This window comes from Echinops telfairi, unplaced genomic scaffold (genome assembly GCF_000313985.2).
Source record: "Echinops telfairi isolate 266 unplaced genomic scaffold, ASM31398v2 ScPeMD7_5868;HRSCAF=6743_1, whole genome shotgun sequence".
Taxonomy (NCBI): Eukaryota; Metazoa; Chordata; class Mammalia; order Afrosoricida; family Tenrecidae; genus Echinops; species Echinops telfairi.
The window spans coordinates 810,818-822,026 of record NW_022109768.1 but is presented as its reverse complement, the minus strand read 5'-3'; the positions used below and the strand labels follow the sequence as shown (position 1 = coordinate 822,026).

The window sequence follows — 11,209 nt, the reverse complement described above, 5'->3', positions numbered from 1 at the left end:
TCTCACTTTTCTTTGTTCTCATGGTGGCACTTACTTGCAGCAAGTATTTTTTTCTAAGATAAGCAATAACCATAAACATAGACTGTAGTGGATTTCAGTTATGATTTTTTTACCCTAAGAGTTTTTGATGACGTACCAATCTAGGAAAAATTCATTTTTAAGTTGTCTGATTAGTTCATGTGATCTTTGCTTATTTAAATTTCTAAGTTGTTTAAATTAAGCAAGTTCCAAAAAAAAAAACAACTCCAGTTAAAAATCACTCACCTTCTTTAACCAGTTCAGAGCATTGAGTGTGGACCCTCCGCTGCAGCCATAATTATTATAGGAACAGTCAATGACCTCCTGTACACTCAGGGTTTCCAAAGACTCGCCTTTGATTGCACATGCAGATTCCACTGCACCTACTACGCTGAAGGCCCAGCATCCCCCACACTGTTTAAAAATATAAGAGGAAGGTGATATGTATTATATTTATAGTTTTTAAATCAAAGCTACCCACATCGCGAAATAGAAAGTGTGATAACTAGGTGTTATGTCAACCTATGTGAATCAGGATTCTTCCATAATAGGACCTAACACAGGGATGGCTCTTCTGTGAAGCAGCCAAACAGTTACAGGGAGAAGAAACCTCTTTAATGTGGTCGCAGCCTTGATACGATTGAAGGAGGTTTCTCTCAGTATACATCGACAGCGTGTGGAAGGTAGAACACTTCTCCTACTGGATGTGGATCCTGTATCTGTTTTGCCGATCTCCTGCTATGTTGCCTGCCACTCCCAGGAGCTATCAGCAGCCTGGCAAGCTCAGATTCATTCAGCTCAGTATCCACCAGCCCGCGCTCCTTCCTGCTGCATATTCCTTCTTCCTGTTCATCAGTCCCTGCAGCTGCAGGAGTCAGGCAAAGCCTTCAGTTTGCATTTGACATCCATGAACTTGAATGGGCCTGCACTTACCCGCTTCTACAACTGTGTGAGTCCTTTCTTGATAGATCTCTTTCGATATACACACACATAGGAGTCACTAGTTTTGCTTCTCTAGACAACCCAGTCTAATACAGAAAGTATATCAAAGCAAGTAAAGTTCAGAGAATCGGAAAGCTTACAAAACATACATGTCCATCTAGATTTTTAAACTGAAAACAAAATAAATGAAAACCCAAGTTTCTTTTAATTGTTAAAATATTCGGGTAATTTAAAAATATTGTTATCATGGATCTCCAGGGGGGTATAAAAGAAACAACTTTTTTTTCAAAGCTATGTATTTAAATATTTTATAAAAAACCTTATCACCTTGAAAGTAGTCTCCATTATATGTAATACATTTGTCAAATCTGTGATTCCATTCTTAGAAACATTTTTCAAATTCATCTGTTTGGATGGCTGACAGCACCTCCTTGTTATTTTCCTTTTCCTCTTCTGTGTCATCAAATCGCTGCCCTTTCATGTCCCTCTTAATTTACAGAAGCAAAGAAAGTCACACAGAGCGAGGTCAGGTGAGTAAGGGGCATCCGGCCAGAGAGGCATGCTGTCTTTTGCCAAAACCTGGCACTGAGATGGCTGCGTGTGTGAGCAGGTGCACTGGCATGGTGGCAAAACCACTCCCCCTCATGCCACAGATCAGGCCTTTTTTTGGTCACACAGAGTTGGGCTATCTTCTCAAAAACTCTAAATAGACATCTTGATTTCTGACCTGGTGGAATGAACTTCAAATGCACTGCAAGTCAACATTTTCCTCATTTTGGGAGATGAGGGACATCCAGAATGAGGTTTGCCATCAATCGACATTTCACCTTTTTTGAAATGAGAAAACCACTCGTATACTTGACTTTTTTCCCATAGTGCTGTCCTTGGAAGCTGTATTCAACATCACAACAGTTTCCGTGGCATTTTCCCCAAGCAGGAAACAGAATTTCAGAGTCACATGCTGTTCTTTTAAATGGGCCATCACCAAAACCAAAGTTTGAAAGCAACTACGGTCATGAAAAAATTCACGGTGACTAGAGAGAACCTTCTCAGGCGACACCACTGGATGCACTAACTCAGAGCGAGTTGCTTAATGCTCGCCAAACAAGAAAAATGCTTACTATGAAAGCTCCGCTCTGCCCAGCACAATTCGGTTGGGGTTTTTTTTGGGAGGGGGGGGGATTGGGGGTGTGTACCTCCTCATAGCTCATACTTGCACTGGTTTATGTCAAATACAACCTTTTAAAACATGTGCAGTAAAGTGAAAATTACTTAATATGCCTCTTCTATCTACTCGTTTGAACTCTCACCAATGGTTGGGTGTATAAAATTCTAAGAAAGGGATTGGTCAGTATTCTCATTCTACTGGATATATGTGAGGCTTTTCAGAAGCAGGAATGGGTAGCTCATGACCACCCTGGAAGAGGAGCCAGGAGAAGTGAATCTAAGATCCCCACATTGGGAAGTGGCAGAGGAGGAACACTGAGACAAAGGACAGTGCAAAGGCACAGGGGTGGATGGTGAAACAGAATGATAGGTTTCTGGCCCAAGGAAGGAGTAAAGTTTCTTTGGGCAGAAGGCCGGCCTTCAGAATGGAGACCCACTGGGCAGCTATCAGTGCTGAAGGAGTTTTGTAACACTTGTCTGAGAGGGGAAGAGGCTGAGCGTACACATGGCTGAGAGGCAAAAGACCCTAAAAAGGGATGCCTTCTAAGGCATGGCCAAGAAGAAGCACTGTGGAGATAAGAATTGTAACCTTAATGTTTCGGAGCCTGACTTGTAACCTGTAACTTGTAACCTTTAACTCTCTAATCAAATGAAAACCAAATTCAATGCCATCCAATCGATTCAACTCATAGCAACCATATAGCACAGGATTGAACTGCCCTTATGTGCTTTATGGGACTGGAAAGCCTCATCGTTCTTGCAACTAACCGAACAGACCCCCACAGTTTTGATTACTTTGGATTCAGTGTGGCATTGCAATGGATTACTTATCAAATGCATCAGAGAAGTTGATTGCTGTCGGAGGGACACTTGGAGACCAAACAGGGTAAAGAAGGTTGAAAAGTGGAGGCCTGTCTGACTTCTGTCTCGTCTGAATTTACCTTGTGCTAGGGTGTAGTTGGATTTTCCAGCTCCCTTGTGTAGCCAGAGAATGTCAGATGCAGCTTACACACAGGCTTATTGGCACCTGATTTACATAGCATACAATCCAATAGTTCAATATTTCAATCATATCAAGGATAATTGTACAATCATTACCACATGAATTTTAGAGCATCCTCCCCCAACTCCCAAATGGTTAAAGCCCCTTTAAAATGAATTGCGCAATCACAATCTGTTCTAGTGAACCCTCCCCCTCCCACCTTCATTATTTACACAAGAAATACCCTCTCCTTCCATTTCCCTGCACCCTTGTCCCCTTGTATCAGTTGTCATCATTATGTATCCACTCCTGTTCTTCACAGCTGGGAGACCCAACAGAAGACAATGAAAAACACAATCACACTAAGGAGGTAAGGATAAAAGAATAATAGTATAAAGACAAGAATACAAATAATGCGTAAAAAGAAAAAGACCCCCATCAACATTCAAAAATTGGCTGTAATTTTTATGGAAGCAGATTCATAGCCCCCACCCCCCACCCCAGGCGCCGCTGTGTGGGTTCGGCATTCAGGTTAGTCAACGTCAACATTCAGATTAGTCAATGTCAACATTCAGGTTAGTAAAACCCCATTGCTGTCAATTCTGCCCCCACAGCCTGTGAGCCCCAAGGAGCAGTTCTACTCTGTCTCTGAGGTCACTAGGAGTGGATCTGGGGGCTGTGCGGTTTAGTTTTACAGCAGCAGCACATTTCAATCCCTCCTCCTATCCCTGACTCTCCTTCCCCTGAGACCAAGCAGAGGAGCAGGAGTGGAGATCTGGACCAGAGACGGAAGCAAGAATGGTTCCCTTGTATAACTGAATGGAACAGAAGTTGTGTTAGTCAGACATTCTCTCTTAAGGAACCCTTTAATCTATTTTAAATAGAACTAGCATTATTGTTTGGACTGAAGTTCCCAAAAGGGACTACCTTCTCCAGAACCCATTGCTACTTGACATCATCACCTAGTGAGAACAGAGCATGTGGTACCTAAAGTTCCAAGGAGGGACGAAATTCCCCAGAACCTCTTGAGCCCAGTCTCATCTACTAGGCACAGAGCATAGCTGGACTGCAGTTCTGAGAACATCACCCATGTGATGAAACCTTAAAAAGCCAAGGAATGCATGCACAGGGCAAGGAAGCTAATGTGATCCTATGTCTGTGGTACGGGATGTGGCTGCCTTCCTCCTAACAGACTCTAGTAACATTTTCCAGCATTGCTTCTATTTAACCAGAAAAAAAAAAAATCTTTCTTTGGTTAAGACCAGAACTTAATTCTGATAAAAATGTTGATGCTCCTCTATTTAAAAATCAGTTATAGCTGTGAAACGGTGCTATAGTTTTTACAAATTAATTCCCTATTTTTAAATTCCCCTGTGATGAAGTTTCTGAGTGCTGCTCTTCCTTGCATTTGCTGCATACCCCTTGACTGGGCCGTTCTGTACAGATGGTGGCAGTGGTGGTGCAGCGAGCCACCCCTCAGCTGCTAGCCACAAGGCTACCGCTGGACCCCACTAGTCACTAACAGGAGAAAGATGGGGCTTTCAATTCCTGTACCGATTTAAAGTCTTAAGCACTCAGACGGGAGTGTTCTCACCTGCCCTCCAGGGTCACCATGAATCAAAATCGACTGGATGGCAGTAAGTTGGGGTTATACTCTCACGTCACCATGTAGCAAAACTGACCACACCTTTAAGATCGGAGAAAAAAAGGTGTGCTCTCATGGGAGGCTGGGTTGGGGATAGGGTGTTCTGATGGAGATAATGTGTAAGGCATGAGAACTCAAGAAATCGGGCCACATTTCCAGTTGTATGTTACTATTCCAAGACCGTTTCCATTTTGAACAACTTGGCATGTAGTAGGCATGTTTACCTGGTCTAGCCATCCATCTGCTATGTACAGAAGGCATGGAATCTGGATTCTGCTATAGTGAAGCATCCTTGAGTGAGCATGCTTTTGGCAATGGTATTAGTGTGAGAACACACCAATGAAGGCTGATCTTCAGGGAGAAGAGGCAGGGCTCTGACATCCAGCCCTTCTGCCAATAGAGATTCTCCTTTCACTGATTTTTTGAATGACTAAGGCTTGATTTTATCTAGAGAAATGAGGGGCACAATGATACGTTTGAATGAATTTGATCTCAACACCTTTCCATGCTAAGATTTGTATTTAGGAGAATCTGAAACTTACCATCTGCTGGTTCCTCACTTGTGTTACAACATGCTTGTCTCTCCAGTCAAATCTTACTGGTAAGGATATGTTGGGGATTGAAATTCGTCCATCTGCTGAGTATCGGGGATACTTGGAAGATTGGCTTCTCAAATAAATGGCTGAATAAAAGAAACATGACATGAAAAAGTAACTAGTCCTATATTGTAGGGTCAAATCCTCCGGATTCTTTTTGTTGGACCTCTTCAAGGGGTCAGAAGCTCTGGTTGCACTGAGTTAGTTGTGCAACTGCTAACTACAAATTTAGGGACTGAACCCCATCCGCTGCTCTACAGGAAAAAGACCCGGCTGCCTCCCCCCATAAAGATTTACAGTCTCGGGAACCCTGAGGAACAGTTCTACTCTGTCCTATTGGGATGCTATGAGTTGGAATCAACTTGATGGCCATAGACGCGGTTTGGTATTTTCAAAGAAACGTTTTGTATAAACTTTTCAAGAAGAAATATGCCAGTCTAGGTTTGTTTTGTTTTTTTCCATTTTAGAAACTCCATCCAGCTGAGAGCTAGAAAAGATAAAAACTCCTAGCGCAGGGCTGGAGTTGGCATATTAAATGATGTGTGTGGTAGAACCAGACCAATCATAAAAATGAATATAGCTAGCATCATCCATTTTATCATTAACTAAGGAATCATGGGTGTCCTGAACAGAGAGAGCAGCAAAAACTGACAACAAATTAAAGACAATGTGCCTTATAGTCAAATGAAATAGGTACAATTACATTTTTTAACGTTGTGAAAATAGTTAAGCACTTAGCTATAAACCAAAAGATTGGTAGCTGGAATCTGTCCAAAGGTTCCTAGGAAAAATGCCTGGAAATCTCAGCTATTAAAAACAAACAAACTATGGAATACAGTTATAGCCTGAAACGTGGCTCATGTCTGACCTGAGCCAGAATCTTCCCAATGGCAACCGCATCATTATTATTTTGATTTAATCATAAATCTATTGTTTTAACTCTCAGCACTTGGCATGTGCCTGACTTTTAGTTCATTAATATTTAATAATGGCTACCTCTTACTCAATTTATTAGATTTACAATGAAAGCAATTATATATATAAGTTAAATGAACTGGCTAAAATCAGGAAACTCATCAATTCGTACAAATATCCCATACCTTTAAACTCTTCAGGAAACAAATAAGAAAATTGATTTATTCCATAGAAGGCAGTAGAACTTTCATTAGAAAATCCAGAATTCAAACATCGATGTCTAATGAAACTTTCCTAGGAAAAGAAAAGGAAAGGAAAAGAAAAAAGCTCATTGATGGATAATATATTAACTTTCCAAAGCTATTTGTATGTAATTAACTTGGATAAAAGTTATTTGAAGGAAACAATTCAATTTTGGAGTATGATAAGCATGTACCTATAGTTCATTAATTAGGATCACTAACTGAAAAACACTATGATTTTCCAGTCGTGCATAAATGAACATGCTTTGTGATATAAATGATTTTGTTTAAAAATGGTATGTGTCTGTATGGCAGCAGTACATAAGAAAAAAAACCTGTGGAATTTTCTGCAGACTTATACGTATGTTTCGGTGGAATCACTGATAAAAAATGAGTATAGGTAATTATTAGATCCATTACTGTGTCTCTGTCCCCGAGAGAAAGAAGCCTGCTACCTGTCCTTCGGTGTACTGATGAGCATCAGTAAACATGAGTCACACTTGGGCTGGCACAAAAGAGAACAAGGGGTATGTGACCATTAGGGGTTTCCTGAACACTGAAAGTTTCTAAAGGAGTGAAGATAGAGGCCGCTGTCCCCTTTGCCAGTATTCCTGGGAGGATCCCATTACAAGTCAAGAAGCTCAGTCTTCACTGAACAATAAGTAATACAGTGGTAACATGTAGGAAAGTGGTCATAGGTGCCATCGCACTTCCCACATAGGGAATATTCCTTGGGGACTTATGACAATGAATAAGGTAGAATGAAACAAAACAAAAACCTTTCACTGCTTTCTAAATTCGTGACCATAAATGGTGCCCTCTGGGACAGGTGTTAGGCTGCTAATGAAAAGGTTTACACCCCCAAACACTCAGTGGGGGAAAGATGAGGCTGTCTGCTCCTGTAGACATTTGCAGTCTTTGAAATCCCGAGGAACAGTTCTACTCGGTACTGTAGGTTGCGATGAGCAGGACTGGGCTCAATGGCAGTGGTTTATGACCCTAAAAGACAGTACTAACTTATCAGGCACTTTTTCTGTGTTCCCAGCTGCCTGTCCTAAATACATCTCAGAACCATCTCCTAGGCAGTTTGCAAGAACAATGTGACCGATTGCTGCCCTTAAATAAGACACCAGGACCCAAAGACTCAGGCCTCGTTATTTGCTACTTTTGCCAATACAGCCTATAGGTTCTCTGTAGTACACAGCACCCAAACCGCTACCTCTCTAATAAACCTCACCATCAAGAAAATGGTTTATGAGTTCTGTGTGGCCATCAAAATCAGTTATTAAACCCAGCAGAGGAATGAAGAGAGGCTTGCGAATGAGGGCTGGTGTCAAATTGGTACAAATGTTGGAGAAAGGAGCTAGGTCAGCCATCCACCTCCTAGGAATCAGCACCGGGTTTATGCTGATTCTCTGTTCTCCTCGTGAAGTTCAAGGCAACCAGAAGCCACCCCTGACGTGCAGTTTTCACAGCGTCTCAGGGTATTCAAGGCTGTGACTTATTGCAAGGTCACCAGGCCTTTCTTCCTGAGCACTTAACCTTTCCTGCCAGGAACTCCAAATATGTAACTAGTTATATGCTGTATAACATCTACTCAAGCAACAGTCTATCGCCTATACATCCGTGGTCCTTTAAAGTTATCATTTAAAAAACCTAACTCATTGTCATGGAGTTAATGCCAACTCACAGCAACGCTGTAGGGCAGAGTGGAACTGTCCCAGTTTCCAAGACTGTAACACTTTATGGGAGTAGAAAGCCTTATCTTTCTCTAGTGGAGTGGCTTCTAGTTTCAAACTGCTAACCTTGAGGATCCAAAATCAACTCAGAACCACTACACCACCAGGGATATTCTCATGAAGTTATAATAGCGTTCAGAAATCCTGGTTGGAGAGTGTGTTGTATCAAACACAATAGCTTCCTGCACAAAACACCTATATCTCATATATAGAGCAATTGTGCTGCCAGGTATATGATATGCTATATATAGAACCTATGGTATAAATGTCTATGTGTGCTGGAGTGAAATTTCTTAATATGGCTTTCATACCCAAGTCTCTATAACTCCCAATAAATGCTTGGATGGGACTAAGTAAATATTGCAAGTATACACTAAGAGTCCAGGGGTTGGTCAGTTTTTGTTATAACCCCCATGGCTATAAAAGGGCGGGGTGGAGGGGGATGATCCCTCTTTGATGAGCAGTCTTTGAAGCAGAACTAGACAACAGAGAAGCCCTGAAGATATGGGAAGAGCACGTTCAAGACCTTGGTCTGAAGTGGCAGAGAGCACCAAGACCAGATGTATCACAAATGGCGGCAAAGAGACTCAAAGGAGCAGCACTGAGACTATGTGGCACCTTCTTTTTGTCTGGCCTGAGGCGATGGAACGGTGCAACACAGTGACAACCTGGCTGGCTTCCTGGCCAAGGGAGACGAAGGTCAAGAAACCATGTCACTGACAAACGGGAGAGAAATGTGGCTTTCACGTGGCTGAGAAGCTGAGAACTCGAGATAGACATGGGTGCTGGCTGAGGAGACTAATACCTTATTATTTGCTGATCCTGACTTGGGGTAGCCTACTAACTTCCCTAATAACCCCTTTACATGTGAATATTGTCTGTGATTTCTGTGGCCATTGCAAACAATTATTGAACCCAGCACTGACGAACAGCGATAGGGGAAGAACAGTTGGTGTCAGAATGACCATGAAGGCTTGCCTGGCCCCTGCCTTAAGGCAATTGGGAAGCCAGAGGAGGTCAGATATGGCCCGCCATTGTCCTTTATTGCACTATGCCACTGACTTATGTATTATATTATACGTTCTATCTAAAATGTTTACCCTCTAGTAGTGTGTATTTAGACTTATAGGCAACAACACCCAAACTCTCGTGTCACATGTCTTTGGCTCTTTAAAAAACATTGCATGGAGTACTATCATGGCATCCAGACACAGCCAAACCAGGACGGTGGCAGCAACAGGAGGGGAGGAGGGGGGTAAGTAGCAGTGGGGAAGTGAAACACAAAGTTATTAAACAACATGAAGGTGAAACCCAGTGAATGCTACTGGCTCATGATATAAGCCTGTCCCACTCGACAATCATGGCAATCCTCGAGGACAAAAAGAAGAAATCCTACAAGCGCTTATAAGATACCAAAATCTTCCTTGAAAACGACAAGATTAGGAAACATATGAGGGACCTATTATCAGATGTGGACAAAATTGCTGGTGACATGAATTGCAAACTAAACAGAAAAGCAAATCGCTCTCAGCTTGTTGCCATTCCCTGGTAATCGAGGAAGCCTGCTCAAGATACAAGAGAAAACAGGACCGGAGTATGATATGGTATTCTCCTGAAGTCTCAATCACAAAATGCGCCATCTCACAGCAGGTGCTCACAGCCACTGAGTCGATGTCGACTCCTAGCAACCATCCAGGACAGGGTGGAACCGCCCGTGTGGGTTTCCAAGACTGCAACTCTGGACTGAAGTGGAAAGCCTCCTCTTGCTCTCCTGGAGCGGCTGGTGGTTTCCAACTGCCTACCTTGCAGTTAGCAGCCCGATTACATAATGCCCAGTGGGCATTAATCGACACATATTTATAAACTATAAATATATATATATAAGTCACCTCATTGCTCTCAAACTGATTTCAACTCATAGTTACCATAAGGAAATGGAGTACAACAGCACCACTTCACAGCACCTTTACAGAAGCAGACCCGCATCTGACTCCTAAGGAGTGGCTGGTAAGTGTGCTGGCTGGTGGGTTTGACCCTCCAATCTTCTGATTAGCAGCTAAGTATGCAACCACAGTACCACCAAAGTACCACACAGAGGCGAGGTAGCCAGAATAGGGGAAGGGGGTTGTCCCTCCCATGCCCGCGAAGGCTCCCTAGAAAATCAGGGGAGCATTATACACCTATGGGAACCCCTTAACTGGGCATACTCAAATTCAGGCCCCAAGTCAGGTGGGAGGTCCACCTGGGTGTCCAAACTAGGCCTGGCCCAGCACATAACCCTGTAGGCTTAACACAGCTAACAGGGTCAACAGATACCGTCAAGCACCCCTTCCCCAGCCAGAGGGTGGGCTAGAAGAAAGGCAGGAAGCACTCACTCACTGGGACGCCGCTCACGCTCCCTGTCAACGCCCGCTCCTGGCCTCAGCTCCACAGGTGTGGGTGCACTGTTCCGTGAGGTTGCTCGTGTCCAGTTGTGAGTGGCACGCTTCCCTGACATAGCCTGTACCCTATTTGAGACTGTAAGACCTGGAACTTCTCCCTTCCTTGATAAAACTTACTCGCATTACAAATGGGCTTCGGTGTGAATTCTTTCTTGTGCAAAGCCAAGAACTGAGGTATTACCCACTCCACTCAAGAAACCTCACACAAACACTGTCTCCCTTGAACCTCTGGTCTGCATAAATGATTAAAAAAATTTTAATTTTAGGAATACATACATTAGTACAGGTGAGACTATTCTACTCCATCTCGTCTCACATGCCTCTATTTTGGATTAACACAATATGCAACAAGCTTAGGGCAGAAGTAGAATACAGGACAGAAGTTTTGCCCTCAAGGGAGTGATTGAGCCCTTCTGGTTTCAGGAGCTACATCTGAGATGCAGAATAAGAAAGCGGAGATAAAAGGTTAGAGCTTGTTTGGGGCCAAAAATAAGGAGGGACAGTCAGTCAAGGAGGAGCATT

The 11,209-nt window shown here is 42.9% G+C and overlaps 1 protein-coding gene across 1 annotated transcript in view; it reads right to left on the bottom strand.

Annotated features, from left to right (window-relative positions):
• CTSO (cathepsin O) overlaps positions 1 to 11,209 on the bottom strand; it is a 30,509-nt gene that overhangs the window by 18,082 nt on the left and 1,218 nt on the right. Inside the window, exons 2-4 of the mRNA XM_004708776.2 lie at positions 6,451 to 6,559; positions 5,297 to 5,436; positions 265 to 432 (exon numbers count right to left, since the gene is read on the bottom strand). Coding sequence (XP_004708833.1) covers positions 265 to 432; positions 5,297 to 5,436; positions 6,451 to 6,559 — 417 coding nt within the window. The remainder of the gene's footprint in view (positions 1 to 264; positions 433 to 5,296; positions 5,437 to 6,450; positions 6,560 to 11,209) is intronic.